Below are 18727 nucleotides of genomic sequence, written 5' to 3'. Positions count from 1 at the left end.
CATACAATCCTGTGCAGGCTGTTTTTCTTTTTTTTCCCCCCTCAAAACTATCTGGGTTGAATTACCAGAGTGATTAGGCACTCCGTGACACAGCCTGCTGCCTGAAAAATGCTTAAGAGCTGACAGCTTCAACTGCTCTCCATGAGAACGGAGGAGTCCCAGGCCACGCTTGAACAGCTGGGCCTTTTTGTGGCTCCTCTAAGAAGAATCAAGCTCTTTGGAAAAATTCAACCGTGGTAGGAGGCAGAGACTTTCTGGAGAACTTGGCCTTTGAGTTTAGATTTCTCAGAGGAAACTGTCTTACGTACAGAGAGTTTAATTCCCTGAGTACAGCATCAAGTGGGCTCTGTTGCATGAAACAGACGATCCTCTACTAATGAATTATTTTCCACATCTTCACAAAGGAGACTTGAGGCTTTGCAGAAGCCCTGTTGCTCTGTTCATACCAGTTGTTGTCCCCCAGATGTTCACGGGCCTTTTTCCTATCAGACATTTTCTCAGAGTAGTCTTTTTAGCCAGATCTGCATGGTTTTTAACTGTATATTTGAAAGGCAGATAAGGTACGTAATTAGCAAGTAGTGTCCTTTTCAGGATGCTGACCAGATAGGGTGAGTCAGGAGAAGAGCTGGTGGGCATATGTAGCTGATAACAGATAGGTAGGTAAATAGATATGCTGAAAACTGCCCCAGGAAGGACAAGTGAGGAGGGAATGGGGTGGTGGCGGGAGGGTAGAGGTGTGCAGTTGCTGACTTTACCCAACTTAGTGCTGAGCACAGTGTGAGAAACCTCTCTGGAGCTGCTGGACAGATGTTCTCAAAAATGCTTCCCCTCTCATGTTGCTGCACGCAGCCACAAAAAGTTTGGTGCTATGTTTAGACATTTTGAAGAGCTTCACAATGATGATTTCAAGTGATAGATTTAACATTAGGCAATTTTTCCCCTTACTATTTACTTTTGAATATGCTTTGGTTGGGCAGTGCTGAGCTGGGAAGATTTTGTGATGCTGTGCTTTCTCTGGAGCTTAGAATCAAAGTGCAGACTGCCTTTATTCAAGCTTTGGGCTGAAGATCAAAGAGAGGCAGCATTGGTTATGTTGGAATTTTTTTTTTTTTTTTAGAAATCACTTTTTAATATCAAAACCATATTTAGTTTATTTCAGGATTATTTTTTTTTTAGAAAGTTCTGTTTGTTTCTGATTATTATTTGTATGGCTTTAATGCCTGAGACACAGATAGGGGCCAAGTCTCCTTTGCACAAGGTGCTGTACAAAATCCAGTGCCATTAACAGATGCTGTATTAATAGCATATGACGTTGACAGGCTGGTTTTTTTTACTCACTAATATTATCTTTTTGTCTGAACTGCTTTAGCCTTGATGCTAAAGGCACAACCTGTCATATGCTGATCCTACTTTTCTCTTGGTCAGGAAGCTTACCCCCTTCCTCCTCCCCACCTCTTGCCCCAAGAGGCTGAGAGACGAGTGCCATCTTAACTAAAATCTATGGACCTTTAGTTAAAAATCACCTCAGTATCATGCCATGGGCAAGAGTGATGAAGAGAGAGGTTGCTCTGGGTTATAGAAGTGGCACTGCCTGGTTGCCTTTGGTTCACTCTTGAGTTCATCAGGGAGTTGCCCAGCCTTGACCTCCCGTGCTGTTTGGATGTATTCATTTCTGTTTCATTCAGTTAATATGTCAAATCTGAGATGGAGTGCAGTACAAATTATTTTGGCCCCAAACCTTTCTTTAACCCTATTTGCAGAGGTGAAAGGCTAATATGCTAAACCTACCAGCCCATGCATACAGATTACTTTAGCCCGTTTAGAGACAATATTCTCTAATTTCAGTTTTATCTTCTGCAGGAATCGTTTAGAGACTGGGGTGGGGGTATTGGGTGGTGATAGTAAAGGGCAGCAGCATTGCAGTTATTATTATGGGCTGCATAATTCCTTGTACTTTTAGAAAACGTGTCAATTAGCAAAGGGGAATGCACCAGAAGTATTACCAGATTATCTTTTAAAACCAGGGTGGAATATTTTTTTGTGTGTGTTAATGTATTTAAAATGTTTCTAAATTTTCACGCTCCAGTTTGCTTTCTGCTCAGCCAGTGGTGAGCAGCAGATTCTTGCCTCGCTCTGCTACAGGGCTGCAGCACCTGGGTGTCTGTCAGACCATCGGCTCCTTGTGATGCAGACCCAGTGGATAGGTAGGTAATTGTAGACTGAGGGTCTGAGCACTCTTCAGAACTGTTGTAGAGAAAATAATCCATTTCAACTTGTGCTTGCTGTCCCAGCTGTGGGTAGCTGCACTAAAGAAGAAAAAAATGGGCTTTAACTCTCACTGACTTGTGTTAAAATGGCAGTGAAGACAAAGTAATGTAGAGTGCCAGCTGAAATTCAGCCCAGACCTCCTCTAGCCTTTAATTTGACCTCCTAGCCCAAATTAAAAACCAGAATGTTTTCTGTTCACAGTTACTTTAACTAGTGTTAAGTCTGGCTAAACTGATGGGCCTTTTATTGGTTGGTGCTTTAGGTGTTTACTCTCCTCTCCAGATACCCTGTCAGTGTTTTGTAAGTGTCTTTTTATTAGGCTGCTACAGAAGTTTATGGAGTTGGAAGAAGTAGAGTACCTGTAAAAAGGCAGATGTAGTTCCTTAAGAGATGAGCTTTACAGCTTTAAGGCTTTCCTAGTTTGGTGTTTAACCCTAAGGACCATGCAATAATGTTAACCTCCACTGCAAACCTGGCCTTGCTTCTGTCCTCAGCTCCTCGCAGCTGGAGCAGCACTTGAGATGTGCTCAGTGCAGATCTGTTTTCTGTGCTGATCCAAACCTTTTGTCCAAATATACCCTATGATTCGGGCAGATTGTTTTGTTGTTCCTGCTCTAACAATGAGTATTTCTTTGACCAGGCTTGCGTTCGGGTTTCCTGTTGCTGCAGGGATGCTGTACCCAGGCACATTAGCACAGGCCACTTGGCAGGTTCTCCTGTTGCAGTACAGGTCCATTGCCTCTGGGGATTTCTGCTCCTGTCCTCACTGTGCTAATTGCAAAGGGACGGGGCAGAAGAAATCCAAGGAAACTATAAAATGTAAGAGACGTTACATGACGAAGCACAGCGGAAAAAGCTTTCATTGCTTGGGGGGACCCTTGTTTGGAGGTGGTTAACAAGTCACATCATCTCTGCTGGCAGGTCCTGCCCTAGACCTCAGGTTACTGACCTGGGGAGTCCCTTGCAGCTGAACAGATACACCATGTTCAGGGGTGCCCCAAATTTCCATTAAAACTCTTAAATCTTGTGAATTTGCTGTTAAATGCCTCCTGTTAAATTTTAAGGGCGTTATCAATGAGTTGAAACAGTGCAATTACTTTTTCTTTTTTCCTTCTTAAAACTGGTGTTTAAATTATTTCCAGGACCTGTTTCCCATTTTGCTCCCAGGCTCTCCATAATATATCAAGGTAGTCCCTTCAGTGACCTTTATGGTTCAGATTTGGTTTGGCTGTGCAGGTTTTTTCTGCTGTTTGGTTGGCTGTGGTTTTGGTGTGGGTTTTTTGTTTGTTTGTTTGTTGGTGTTTTTGTATGTTTTTCCCCCAACTTTGCTTTGTTCAACATAAAATAATAATCAGGGGAGTGAAAGAGGACTGCATTTCTTCCCATTAAACCTTGTAAGATTTTTACAATAACCACAGCAGTCAGAGTGTATCTTGTTGGCACATCTCCACAAAGGCGCTTGGTGAGGCTGCAATTAGAGTGCTTTGCCTCTCCTTGTATTAGTTTGATCACGTAAGAAGCAGCCTATCTGACAACTTTAGCACCTGGATAATTAAAACCCGTCAATAAAACAACAAAATGCAGTGTGTAGTGGGACTCGTCTGTGCTAGCATTAAACACCGCAGATAATTATATCGCAGCAGAGGTTGGAAAGCCAGCCTCTCAGTGCTCTGAAAGATCAATAAAAAGGCCCATTCATAATGAAAAAAAATGTTAGAGAAACTGGATTTTCATCTCCCTGTCATTAGATCCTTTGCTTTTAAGGTTTTGCAGAGGCAGAAAAAGATTCTGTTGAGGAATTCTTTGTTTCTGGAAGCTAAATAGGTGGAGGATTTAGCTTTGCTTTTATGCAGTATGTTATTGAAAGCAAATGTGGTGAACCAAAGTCTTTTCTCAGGGTTTGTGGTTCTGTTCTCCCCTTTCTATTATCCACTGCCTTCCTTATCTGCTTGTGTGGGGTTTTGTTTGTTTGTTTGGGGTTTTTTTGTTTGATTTTTTTAACTTTCCCCCCCTTATTTGCAACCCGTCACATGAGCTCCACTTTTGAGTGAAATTTTTCTTTGCTTCCTGTTTACTTTCTCCAGGGCATTATTTTTATTTTTTTCCTTCTCTTGGCCCTTCCTAAAGGGTTGATTTGGAAATATCACATATTGACAGGGGAGAACACACTCCTGGTTGAGTTATTTGCTGTGACAACCTCTTTCTTAAAGCACTCATCCAGAGAGGAGATTTTTGTGTTCCAGAGAAGGAAAAGGATGTCTTGCAGCATTGCCAGGAAGGATAATGAATTAGGTCTGTCTCTTACTGTAAAACCATTAGAAAAGCATAATAGACCCTGAGAAAGAGGCTTAGATATTGATGTCTTGGCTATATTAGCATGCTTAGGCACATGATGGCTGTCTTGTCTTTGAAGAAAAAAAGAAAGTCTGTGTAAAGTAGGTGTTTTAGTTGAAGGGAGAGGGCAAGAGTATTGTTGTTTTTTGGCAGAAAGAGCACACATGGGTATTAAGAATCCCTTGTTAGAAGTTGGTGTACGTGGGGGTAGCACCAGCTGAGAGTAGGGCATGTTAGCAGCAGCATGGGATGGATATGGCAGCTCAGTACATTCCATAGAAATCTGAGTTTGTGGACGTGAAATTTTCCGATCTTCAGGGTGTTTAAGGTCGTGGGCTCGGACAGTCTGTTTACACATTCAATGGAGGCAGGTGGCTTCTCCATTTGTAGCAGTTTCCACTATGCCCTGTTCACTGGAGCTTCTGGCCATGACATCACAGAAATTGCTACTTGACCTCTGAAGGGCTTGTCTCTAGAGGATAAGGACTGGGAGAAAGACGGGCTGTTGGGACGAAATGAATGTTTGAACCTCTAGGCTTGATGTGGACCTGTGCTTGGATTCTGGTTGCTCCTCTCCTGATGTCTCTAGCATGACCTGCCCCTGTGGTTTGGGCAGCTGTTTTTCTTGTCTGGGGCAAATGGTCCCCACCTCTACAGGGAGCTGGAGAACTTGATGGTATTGCACCTGTGATGATTGCTGCTGAAAAGCTTTTGTTCGGGATCGATCTTTTATTTTGTGCTGCCTTTGCATTTTTGTTCTGTCAAACATATTGACCCGGACATGTCTAGCCTGATGTTGTTGACATGCCTGTGCTATTAAGGTTTCTGGAAAGACCTAAAATAAACAATTCCCCCCCCCCTGTCCTTTTTTTGTCTCTTACTAAATGTATTAACAATGTCATCATTGAAAAAAAAAATTAAAGATATCAGAGCAGGAATAAGCAACTGTTTATGTCTTTAAGTGTTTCTGCTTCACTATCACAAGATGACCTTGTTGCTTAAAAATCATGAAAATGTTGCCAGGGAGAAGAAATGGAAGTTTGCTGAAGGGAAATGAAGTTTTGGTGGTGTTTTTTGTTTAAGTCTGAACAGAGTTGCAAGCAGAGTTGAGCCCTGCAGCTGGTCCTGAACTCAAATGTTTCCTTCAGTCCCACTGCTATAAATGCAAAACAAATGCCATATGAAATATTACTCCTGCTTCACATTAAAACTCTTGAAAGTCGTTTTCCACTGGAACTGGGAGAAGTTCTGCAAAAATAATCCATGTTTTGTGTCACAGCGTATGTGTTACACTGGATTGACACCTCTCTTCTGGATTATTTTTCCACTTGTGAAAGACAAAACAGGGACCTTAACAAGTAGGAATAAATTTAGCTGGAAAGAATGTATAAAGACCCCCCCCCACTTTTTTTTTCCCCTCCTCTAGTGACTGGGACAATTTACACTTTTCCTTCTCCAAAACATATATATGAATTACATGAACTTCTGTTTATGAGATGATGGAAGATTAAAGGCTGCCAAGTACCTTGGACTGATTTTTTAGAAGGGTTTGGGGTATCCTCTTTTCCTGAACACACAGGAATATATGTTGTCATCAGTGTCTCAAGTTGGGGTGAAAATGCAGATCTTGGCTTATGCTTTGATTTGTGGTCTCTTGGTTGCTCTTGGTGAGCTGTGTGGACACTCTTGGTTCAAGCAAAGTGTCCACAAATCCCAGCAGCAATTATGGAGGTGACCTGAGACAAGCAGGTCTTTTCTTGTATGCCTACCTTGCACTTCAGGGAGCAACAGGGAAAGGAATGATGGCAGGTGGAAATAAACACTGCAAAATAAAACACACAAACACATTAAAAAAAAAAAAAGATGGCTATGAATTTCTTGTCAGATTTCATGATAAATGGCAACAAGGGGAACTGAAACCCCCCTTGAGCGGCTACTTTAATTCTTCCATGTCTCCAGAACATTTCCCATTAAAATGCTGGATAAACTAATAAAATGAGAGCTGTTTCTGTAATAGGCATAAAGTTGTCTATCTGGTCCCCTAAATTCCCAGATTTCTCCCACAGTTCTCTTGTTTGCTTGGCATCACAGCATATGGAAAGTGAGAAGATACCCCAAGAGGCCAGAGATTGCTTAGGAAAGCTGCAGCATGAGAGCAATGCAGGGGAAAGAAAAGTGGTTTTCTTTTAAGGAGCTGATGAATCAGTGCTAGAAAAAAGAAGTGCTTGTGTAAAGGCAGTAATCAGAGGTGTAGATGGGTGTGAAAAAAAAAAAAATTGGTGACTATAGTTTTCTGGAGTACAGTTATTCTAGAGCCATCAATGCAAACTGTTCCTGCCCTATTGGAGGAGGATCCAACGTGATGCAGAGCTGCAGTTTGTAGGGTATAGCTAAGGGACCTGGGTGGTGTTTCTGTGATTGCCCAGTAGAGGAGACACATGTGTACTCAAGCTGGTACAGTGCTGGTTCTTGCTGCAAACTGTAGCTCCAGTGGTTAGTAAAGACCTTCCTTCAAGAACTAGAAAGGAAAAAAAAAAAGGGGATGAGGGACAAGACAGGAACAGCAGATGGGACATGACAGAAAACAAAACCAAAAATAAAAAAGATAAGAACAAAGGATCCTTGTTGCATTGACTGGAAAGGTCGATACTCAGCACTGAGCCTCACAGCTTCCAGGAGTTTGGAGTGAGTATTACCAAGACCCAAGTGCCATGAAATCCCAATATTCCACGTGTAATCCTGTGATTTACAAGGAAGAACTCATGGACTGGTTTGCTGGGAATGGAGTAAGCATGAATATGTTACAGGTTTTTTCGCCTTCATTTTCAAGGCTACAGATTCATCTTATACACATCTCCTTTTTTGTGTCACATCTTCCATGTCACTTGATGTCACCTAGGCCTTTAATCTGTCTGGAAAGAAATATGGCAAAACTGAAGGAACCCAGAAGCTCTTGTGAAAGTGGCAAAATATATGAGCAAAAGCACAGCAACCAGGGCTTTAATGATGAGTAGTTTTTACCTCTTCTTCCCCTTGAAATTTCTGTAGCCTGATGTCTGACAGTAATAGTATTAGCTTTTTTCTTAAGGATTTTAGTCAAAATTGTCCTCATCCCTTAAGACTGAGAAACCTACATGGCTTCAGCCTGGGGTGATAAAAGGAAACTCAAAATGCCAAGTGCCAGACACAGTTTTGCTGCCCACATGAAATGAGTGTGAAAAAGAGAAAAGGCTGAGTTCTCCTGGTTTTGATGTTGTTTGTTGTGGGTTTTTTTTGGTTGGGTTTTTTTTTGTTTTGGTTTGGTTTTTTTGTATTAGCTCTTTTTTTGTTAATTTTGAGAGATGGTGACAGAACCCAGTATTTGAGATTTTATTTAGGAGTGTTGCATTTGGTTTTCATGTTTCTTCCCCAAGGTTGATCTCACCTTCTTTTCAAGTTTCTGTTCTTGGTAGACTTTACCATCCCCTATTCTAGGAGTATGAAAGGGAGCTTCAGGATAGTCTAGAATTGGGGGGGGAAAGACTAAAGCAGTACCCTGGGTTCCCCACACTTCCCTTTGTATCTCAATGGTTTTAGTCTCTCTGGTGATATTGCAGAAGGTAGCACATACCTGGGGAGGTTAAAACTGATGTTCATAGCCTTCAGCTTCCAAACGGAGTTTTGAAACGCTGGTTATGAACCTAGAGCTTTCTAGGCTGCATGTTTTCACTTCTATTTTTTCTGTCCAAGTTCTTTCATTAAAAAAAATGGATACAAGGGAATGCTTGACTATTCAAAACAAATGCTTCCTCGCAGGCAGAAAGAAAACATGCACAGACGAATCCTAGATGTGTTTGTTCCTTCCCCGACTTCCAGTCCCTCATAATTGTGCTTCTTTACTTGTGATTTTGAAAGGTATCTTTGATCCATTGCTGTTATACTATGTAATGTGGCCAGGGCTGTCCCTTCAGCCAGGAGGACTATTGATTAGGCCAGTGCAATTGCTTTTTGAAAGGCACATTGAGCCCAGTAAAGGATTTTTGTTGAAAGTGAAATTTTGGAAGATGTTCAAAGCCTCTCCTGGAAGACTGCCCACTTGCACAGTCCAAGCTACCTGTGATATCCCAGCCAGGCCTTTTATCTGTGAGTAGCATAGGTGAGGACAAAGTTACTTTTTTTTATTAAGAAAATTACCTTTCTGTGTGCATGATAACGCTACTCATTTGCTGTGATAAGTGCTGTCTTTCAACTAGAAAATACGAGAATGTCCCAGCCCTCTGGATTATCTGCTATCCAGCAAAACAGCCTGATGAGCAAGCGTATCAGCTCTTATTAATCTTTCCATAAAATTAAAGAAATTATGGAGCTTAAGGCAGTCACTAATGAATCAATTTTAATTTAGGGGCTCAAATAAAATCCGCATTAAGGCTGACAAACTATAGCCTCAGGTAAACATGAAGCATTTCCACTGCAGCTCTAAATGAATTCTGTGCTGGATGTCACAGCTTCTGCCAGAAGAGCAGGAGGGTCAGGGGTCTCATATCACGTCAGAGGAGGCAAAATCTTAAAGAAAGTAAAGGAAGTGGTCTAGCCCTTAGGAAGTCTCTCTCTGGCATGCAAAAGCATAAAAATAAAAGACTAATTGTATTTTTCTCTTTTCTTTAAATGAACAAAGAAACAGAGGATTTTTGGCTGTAGAATCACTGTTTTCTAAATGCTTTTGCATACCCAAATTACACTAAAATTTTACATAGGGGTGCTTGTACCACAAAAGCAGAGGCAAATGTGGGTTTCTACACATGCACAAATCAGTTACCCATGGACGTGTATATGTGCCTCAGGAAAAGCATCTTGCAGGACCCAACCTCTGTGTTTGTGCTCTTGAACTGAAAGATGATCCCTGCAGCAGCCAGGGTCACTTCCTTCTGTGTGTCTTCTTCATGGTGATCAATGCTTGCTTTTTGGAAAAAGTACATCGTCTCAGGAGATGCATCCGTGCTGGGTAGAATGATTGAATAAAACAGCCATTTATAGCTAATGCAAGTGTGTTGTCTTGTGAATGGTCAGACTGGGAGGTTTCCTTAATAGGCTTTGTATGAAAAATATTATTTTGGATTTTAGACAGCTTATTTGGTGATTCCTCCCCCCTCCCCTCCTGGTCAAGTGTTGCTGTTTCTGGTCTTTGCTTTGCATGAAACAGTATTATAAAAGATAACTGTTTTTGCAGGAATGCTTTGTAAACATGTTGTAAAACATATTGTTATGTCTGCTGTAAAATACACAATGATTAATTTTTGCCACCGTTGTTGTTGGTTTAGTCTTTACGTTTTGTTTGGTGCAGATGCTGGTATTTAAGGTTAATTGAGGTCACTGTGATGGAGTTTGGGATTCAAGAATTAGAGGATCATGTACCTGTAAATGTATTTTTGACTCATCCTCTAAGTTTGGTTTTAAAGAAACAGCTCCTGGTGCTGTAAGAACTGCTTGGAGGGGAAGGGTTATGCCACCAAACCTCTTCTCTTTTGGCAATAAGCTGATGAGACATTGGGATTTACCACCAGCCTTTCCATGCTCACTGGTGAGCTTCCCCAGCTGATGCTGAAGTCCTGGCTTCTGCATCTTTGCTCTTGTTAACACTGGAGGGGCCGCTCAGCTTCTTGATCTGTCCTTCTGTCTGGTCTGTTTTGTGACTCTCATTTTGTTGCTTTTCAGGTGCAGTAATCGGACCCAGTGTGCAGTTGTTGCTGGCCCTGATGTGTTTCCAGACCCATGCCCTGGGACGTACAAGTACCTGGAAGTGCAGTACGAATGTGTACCTTACAGTATGTATCTTGATATATTTGCATTTGTTTCTTTAATAGAGATTTATTATGGAGACTGGACCAGCCTTGAGCTTGTCTCTTGTTGCCCAAGGGCGAGTAAACCAAACCATGTGCATCATGTAAGACTGAGCCGATAAGATACAAAAACTTGTTCTCTGTGCAAGGTTTGTGCTTAGATTTAAACTATTCTAATAATGCCCCATATTTTCTGTGTTTTGTGGTTTAACAGTACCATATCATCTTTGGAAAACACTTGGGAAACCCCATTAGAGAAAGCAGACCAGAGGACTATTTCTAGCTTCCAGCTTCTCTTCACAGACATTTATGATTGTAATCATACAACAGTGTCCATGTAAATTGGTGACATTTGATAAGTGCCTTATATGTACGGTATTTGTATCACTAGGGAGGCAGAAAGCTAACGTTTTGGGAAATTTAATGTTTGATGGTAGAATATACTAATTTATAAGCTTTCATGATTGCGAAGGCAAATTACAGGCAAACCATTTAGACTGAATTTTTGAGGCAGTCATCTGAGATTACAGCAGTATGTGCCAAACGGGAAATTCAGAGATAGGAAAAGGTAAGTGTACATCGGAATTTGCCTTCAGTAGAAACCGAATTTGTTAGATACAGTTACAGCCCTACTGTCAGAAAGGTCATACCTCAGAAAAGAAATAACAATAATACTAGGAATGCACTTTTTATTAGCACTTGTAAAGAGCTGAGCAGTGAATAAACAATACCATTTCTAGGTTTTCTGTTTGAACGGGCCAGAGCTTATAACCTCTCAAAATAATAAAGCGGGTATGGGAGTGGATGCTTTCGGCCCACAGTGTTGTACTGAGAGAGCAGCAGGAGATTTCAGTTTGCTGAAACCCAGGATTTGGCTTGAGGCCTAAGACCATCTTCCTTGCTGCCTCGAGCATGGGCTGCAGGAAAGCAAACATATCTGAGCAGTGACAGGCACACTGTCCAGAGGGAAAGCAGGACCTCCAGCCCCTCGGGTGGTCCCATCCCTCATGCAGGAGGTGGCCACCTGCCTGCTGCTACCATCTGGGAAGGCTTCTGAGAAACTGCAAGGCGAGGGGTGCAGCTTAGACCACCTCTCTGAGCAAAGGGGACCTCTTGGCTGAGGGACTTGGGTTCTCTGCTGGCAGGGAGCTCAGCATGTCCACATTTGTTTTTTCTAAACAAAAATGTGAAGCTTCTAATTGCAATGATGGAGTACTTTTTATGGCGTGAGCTATTAAACCACGGAAAGAGTGACATCAGGGGCTTATGGTCTGCCCTAGCGAGCAGAATATTCTCCAAATTACAGTTTGGAGTTATTCCACTCTAAACGAGGTCTTTCATTTTAGAATCGACACTGCTCATGGAGAGGGTGAGGGGAGATTGCTTTCAGTTTGTCATAGCAGGTTGTATTTCCTTGTGATTTGTGATGAGGTATGCTGTTCCCTCTGGAGACTGGGCTGGTAAAGCAATAGTCATTACCTAGTACCCCTCTGTAGCCTTCTTTGCATGTAAAACAAAGAGGGATAGTGATGCCTTGTGAGAAAGGTAGTATGTCAGTATTATGCCCCGAGGCGTTAATCGGCCCTGTGTACAAGATGTAAAATAACTCTTGTGAGAGGTTGCTCAGTACCAAAGGTACAGTAGGGATTGAGTATTTTTTAATGATCTGAATGTGGGTAGGAAAACGTCAGCAACTGCCACAGTGCCTTTGAATTAAGTTAGGAGCTTTGATGGCTGTTTTCCTCCATTTCTTTCATGAATCAGATCTAGTGCCTCTGCAAGTAGAGTTATGGAGCGGGAAGACAAGGGATGAGCACATGGTGAAATAGGATCCAGTCTCCTGAGCTTGTTGCTCTGCATTACCTAGGAAATTTTGGATCAAATTTTCATGTGGTGTTATTCAGTGTAGCACCAGAGAAGTTGGTTGTGTTCAGGCAAACTGTCCCCATTTGTCTGCAGATATGGAGTGGGAAACCCAGGGCTCCATTTTATTCTTCTCCTACCTCAAGTAGGGTTTGTTACTGCCTGCATTTCTTCTCTCAGAATAATCAGCTTAATTTTGTAGATGTTCCCCTGCCTGGGCCCCACTAGTGCCCCACAAATGAAAACCATCCAAGTGATGGGGAAAATATCAACTCTGGGCAAGTAGATCAGGAAAGGTATGGTTGGACCAAAGCTATGCCTGATTGATGAAATCTGGCATTTCTTCATGCCCTCAGTGATGCCTCTGTTGCTTGAAGAGGTCAGTTCTTATCACTGATCCCAGGTGTTTCAGCTCCTCTAGCCAAATTTGGGCTGTTGCCCAAGTCCTTTCAGGTCCAGCTGCCTTAGCTTCACTCCCCACACCCATGCACCTGGTGTGACACTTTGCTTGGAGGAAGGGAGGGGACTGTATGGGTTCTCTAGTGCTGGGGAAAACTTTTCCTCGGCTGCTGACATTTTCCTGGGGGCTCAGTGCATCGAGCCCTTGGTAAATGGTGGTGTCTGCCATATGGCCATGTCCTAAAGGAACACATCAGTTGCATAATAAAGGAATTAATAATTTAATCAGGCACTTTTGTGCAATTCCACCTTGCCTCCTTCTGGTTAGATGGGTTACTCCTTACAGTTTCAAATTATTCTTTGTGGACTGAGAGAGGGTTTATCCAACTGCTGGCTCAGCAGCAGAAGGGACTATGTGTGCATCTCAAGAGAACAGAGTTTAGGAATCATCTTTAACAGATGTTATTAGGACTGACCTTAGGCACTTATGCTCAATATAGTGCTAGTGTATACACTGCCTCAGAGAAAAATTATGTAAGATTTAAAACTCCATTGGGTAGCCTGCTTCTCTTGAGATTTTATTTATTAACTCTTCCACCACTAGCTCATGAAATTTTCAAGAGGAAAGCCTCTCCTATCCTCTCAGGTAGGAGAAAACCAAACCTCCTTAAACTTCAGTAGCTCATATATTGTGAAATGTCCTTTATATTATTTCATACACCACATTCCTGTGTGTTTACTAGAGATACCCTTTGCAAAGAGAGTTTCATGGGGCTGCAGTTACTTTCAGCAGATGGAGAAGGGGACAGATGATTATGCAGATTGCCCAGTCCTTGCCTTATTTTCCTGATCCTGTAGTCACTGTATGTGGTATAATCTGCCTTCTACAAAAATGGACAGTCATTCCAAGAATGTGTGGACTTTTTTGGTTGCCCTCTGACAAGGAAAAGCAAGTGAAAAGCTGGTGATTTTTATAGGTAAAAGATATCAGACCTAATTTGACAGGCTTCAGTGGCATCAGTTGTCCTGTGTTTTTGGTATCAGAAGAAGTCTTAAAATTAATTTTGTCTTTATCAAAGCAGGCCTTAGCATATGATGTGTGTTTCTCTGACACCTGCTTTAACTATTGCCCTTTTTCTTCTGAAATTACCACTGCAGTTTTCTTAAACTGAATTTTCTTTTAGTAATTACCAACCGAGAGAGTTTTTTTGATTTTTTTTTTTTTTAATTGAATGTGTACTAACTGCAGACCTGCAGTCTGCCATTGCCAGAGCTGTGGACACGTGTTACTGTGGAGAGGTGTCTCAAGCTGCTTTTAGGCTGTATTATGCTGTGTGTGAGTATGAGAAACCTGACATGGTGAGGGTCCCTTTGATCCAGTACTCTGTTGCTGTTTCCTACTGCATCTCTTCCCTCTCCCCTTCTCCCTTTACCGAGTGGAGTTAAATGGGTAATGGGAACAGCAGTGGTGGAGGTGGTTTTGTGAAGCTAGGTCAACACTCATTGCAGAAACACTTCACTGTCATCTTCTGGTGCTTGTACAGTCCTGTTGTCATGGTGCCAGTACATCTAGGAGTGTAATTTTTCATATTTCACCTTTGTAATGTGCCTTCCAATTTTACTTATGAGCCGGCACAGAAAGCAGATGAGTAATTTATCTGAAGCTGTTACATGAGGCTGGTGGCAAGCAAGAGAGTCCGGTTTTGCAGGACCAGTGGTGGTGGGAGAGGGGCTGAGCTAGCTGTCGTTGTAAGCAGCCAGATTTTCAATTGATAATCTAATAAACCTGAACCAACATGTTGGTTTTCCGAATGCAAATACCACTTTTGTGAGTATGTAACACTTTACAACTCAAACCATCTGTGTTTTAGTAGTTCTGCATGTATTTCTGAGAAGGATGAATGGAGTGAACAACCAGCTTGAGCATGTCGAGCCTCTTTCCCTTCACTTTCTTGAGCACACATGGTCCATGGGCCACGGCACTGGCACTGCCCTTCATGGATGACACTGTCACCCAATGGCTTTGACTGTAATTTAGGGATTGCCTGGTTTAGTTTTTATTCAGGTTTTGAAAATGGCATGAGTTGAAAGCACCAGAAGTATTTTGCAATGTTTTTTCTGTTAATTTCCCTCTAGAGACAACTGTGCAGGCTCCCAAGGACCCAGGGTAGTGTGGAAAAGACGATTTAGCTAGATGAGTGTGATTTACCTTAAGTTTTTCCTGAGCTCCCAATTCCCCTAGTTTCTAGGTTTTGGAGTTCACAGGATAACTTGTACACTGTTATCCTTCAGAAACATTCTGTTTTTAATAGAGAATTGGAAGATTTAAGCTATAGTATAGGGCAAAGTGGAAAAAAGGCGTAGACTCAATGAGGACAAGTCTATTGTTGCATTGAAAAGCTGGCAGCTGCAGAAGGGAGTGAGACAGGTGCCTTGGGCATGGCATGTGATGACAACTTGCCTCACACGCAGGCAACAAGTCTTCCATCAGTTTTTAATACTGAGAAGATCTGTTCAAAGAGCCGATTCCTTCAAGGGAAAAATGTTCATGGCTTCCAAAGAAGGACGAATCGTCCTTCCTTTCTAGTCTGCCTAAACAGGCAAATAAATGTTTTGAAGGCGCCAAATATCTTTGGTGCTTACAGAGAATTTCCTTCTTCTGTAATAGTAACAAGAGGAAGGAAAAAATGCTTGAGCATGGTTCATCGCTCCTTTTCTTAGGACTTTTTTTCTTTTTAAACATGGAACCTGCAATCACATTTCCCAGTTGCCGTAGTGATAGAAGGAAAGGTCATAGCCTTGCTAGAAATATTCCTTTTATTGCTGATAGAAGAGTAGATGGGCTCACATATCAATAAAAGTGAGGGATGGTAAGCGTGATGTGGGAACAGAATTCAATAAAGTTTTATTGTATCACAAGTGGACTGAAGTGCATTTAAAAACATTAAATGAAGGCGCACAATACCTACTCTGCTGGACCTTAGGGCCAGTGAATAGACACATAATTGAATAATGGCATTTTTAAGAGAATACAAGCGCTGGAAAGCAAACTGATATTTTCATTGCTCTAAGATTGCTGGTGGAAAGGGAAAGAGGAGGAAGAAGATGGGACAAAATTGCAATCTGAAAACAATTTAATGAGACCACTTTTCCCAAGAATGCAGTTCTTAATTATTTCTGGAGTGCTGTAAAGCCATTATGTGGCCTCCAGGCTTTCCCTCTGTGCATTTTCTTGCCACCTTCTCTATCGGTTGAGAGACAGTGTTTGTCCGCTGAGAGCAGTGCTGTGTTTCTGTTAAACAAATGGGCTTGTGGCTTCTCTGCTTTTCTTTTGCCCTGTGTTTTTGTGTTTGGTTGGGTTTGTTTTTTTGTTTTTCCCAAAAGAACTTGGTCTCATGAGGCCCAGTAGTGAAAATGGCCAATGTTCCCAAGGGATTAAACCTGACTGTTGGTGTTTTGGTCAGTAATGAGCAAATTCCCTCCTGAAGCCAGGCCTCCTTTGTTTTGTTTTGTTAAATGAATTATTTGTGTGCAAGGGCTAGGAACAGTAATTAAAAACAAACAAAAAACCCAAACCAAAAACCCAGCACCAGACCTAACTATCCATTATGATCATTTCTGAGCAAAGAATCTTTACTTTGTCTCCCGCTGACAAATTGCCTTTCTTCCAAGGCACACAGTTTCATGGGCATTGTGGCCAAAAACCTCTCTTTTTTTTTTGCATTCACTGAAACTCCCAGCTTTGCTTGCTGGATGTGTTACTTCCCATATGAGTTGTCTTTTACTGTGTGTTTGTGGAGAGAGTGCACCTACACAACAGCCCACTGGAAAGCACCCTTGGTTAAAATAACCTGATATTATGGGGCTTTGCAAACCTGGAGGCCGACCTCTCTGCATAGTGTTCAGGAAGAGGAGAAAAACTAAGTGCTGAGAGCTAGGGAAATAAAGGTGTTTGAAACCTCAGAAGTAGCCTGAGATGAAGGGAAAAAGAACATCTTTGTGATACATAGTGAAATAAGTGGTAATGTGGGTAAGTTTTGAATTTGAGATGAGGTTGGCTAAAATTAAAGGAACAAGGTGATTTCCAGTGTGTATTTTCGTAATGCATACTGGTTTTAAGGTCTGTTGTCAGCAGGAACACTATGGATTTTCTTGTGAGAAGAAATTAGAAAAATGTTAAGCAATCTCCATAGTAGGAAGGCCATCACTACCTGCTGCATCTCTAATTTCCAGTATGCTTCTGGGGAAAAGCCAGCTCTTGCTAGCTCCTGTCATTTCAGTCCTTTCATCTAGGTTGTGGAACACTTCATCGTGTCTTCTACTCATTCTAATATGAACCTTTGTGCAAAAAGTAACATTTTCTCTGTTCCTCTCTTCTTAGTGTTTAGCTGATCATCTCCTGAACCAGCTCACCACTCCCTAGTCTCAGGCTTAAAGTATTGAAATTCCTCTATTCACTGATGCATTCTGTCTTTGCACTGTGCTTGGTTCTGGAAATCATATCTGCATGAACAGCAGGTTTTGCTCCTGTGTATCTTTGAGTTGCACATGCTGGTGTCACCACACTACTCTGATTAATTGTTTTAGGTCTGAAATGCTGCAGTGGATAAGAGTTGAAGTCTCTTATAGCCTGGGCACCTATGTACTTGTCAGCTGATCATGAGATGTTTAATTGCACGTTTGTTGATACTTTTATTATATTTTGAAGCAACTATAGCTGCAAGAAATTTTATTTTTCTAAGAGAGTATAAAAAGGTTTCTGTAGTAGAGTACAAGAGGCAAAATTCACGTCCCTATTCCCACAATCACTTCACTCTCACAAAAGTTTGCAGTGTGGAGATCCAGACTTTAAATAAGTCAAAGAATTTAGCGTAGATCTGTTATGTGTTTCTCACATATGCTGTTTTTCTTGATATAGAACCTTCTCAGTTCTCCCAAGGGCCTCTATAATTGGTTTATTATGGAAGTCGAAGGTGGAAAACTGTGATGAGTAGTGTAACTTATTTTATGAAGATTATGAATATAAGGGAGTAACTCAATTCCTGTGTGACTTCTGTGTACCATTTATTCTTTTACAATCTTTACCCACAGCAGCTGATTTTTTTTTTTTTTAAAGTGAGAAAGTATATATTTTTGGTTTGAGTCTAGTCAATCATTTAAACCAGAAGTTTCTTAAAATCTTTCAGTCTGTTGCCTGAATTCCTTTGGCCTTTGAGTCTGAATCAAAGGCCATTAAATTGGAGGGAAACTTTCTTTTGGTGTCAGCAAACTTAGGGTCAGGTTCCTGGTAACCTGAGGCTATTTGAAGTCATTAGTTTTTTTCAAGAAATTATTCTTTGTCACACCCATTTCTAGCATAGTAAATAACAGATATTGTCTCAGCAAAAATGGAAATTGAAACCAATACTGGTCAGAAAGAAGAATGAAAATCTGGTGCTGCAATCCTCCCACCTTGGCAGCTTATGGTTCCTCATCCAAATAACGAGGCATCTTTGCAGTGTCTGAGATAGATTTGTGTTACCTTAATAAAGATGCTGACAAGACGTAGCAGCCTGACCCCTGCAAACATGCTTTTCAGGAGTTCCAATGGAAAGAAACCACTGGCTTTAGGTCATTTGTACCAAGCTGTATTTTTCATCTTTCTGTGACAGGACGCCCGTAGGTATTTGCTGCCAATTTGCTGTCTAAACATGTCCCCCATACTTCCCAATTGTCTCTGAACAATTCTGTCATCATTAAGAGGAATGTATTTCTTTCTATCTTTAATAACCTATTGTCTAAATTTGGGCTATTATGCCAAGCACCCTCTGGGGACTTTGATGTGGATTTCATACATTTCATAAAAGATCTTAATGGAAATAATATTTATATTTCCAGATTTTATTCCTATTTTCCTTTAATTTCCCTCACAAGAAGTACTGCAAAGGTTCCTTTCATTGTGGTAAGCAGTATAAGGAGATTAAGACCATCCTTGCCAGGTGCTATTATAAATCCACAAAAGAAATGAAATACATTTATTGAGTTTTATTCTGGCCAATAGGGAGAAC

General features: G+C 41.4%; 1 protein-coding gene across 19 annotated transcripts in view; it reads left to right on the top strand.

Annotated features, from left to right (window-relative positions):
* The window catches only part of ADGRL3 (adhesion G protein-coupled receptor L3), a 508900-nt gene that overhangs the window by 282159 nt on the left and 208014 nt on the right, over positions 1-18727 (top strand). For all 19 annotated transcript variants that reach the window (XM_050337727.1, XM_050337726.1, XM_050337714.1 and 16 more), the window contains one exon: positions 10294-10403. In XM_050337727.1, coding sequence (XP_050193684.1) covers positions 10294-10403 — 110 coding nt within the window. The remainder of the gene's footprint in view (positions 1-10293; positions 10404-18727) is intronic.

The sequence above is a fragment of the Myiozetetes cayanensis genome, unplaced genomic scaffold (genome assembly GCF_022539395.1).
Source record: "Myiozetetes cayanensis isolate MyiCay16 unplaced genomic scaffold, myiCay2020 scf7, whole genome shotgun sequence".
NCBI classification, from domain to species: domain Eukaryota; kingdom Metazoa; phylum Chordata; class Aves; order Passeriformes; family Tyrannidae; genus Myiozetetes; species Myiozetetes cayanensis.
The sequence above is the reverse complement of the archived record's forward strand: the minus strand, read 5'-3'. Positions and strand labels throughout refer to the sequence as shown.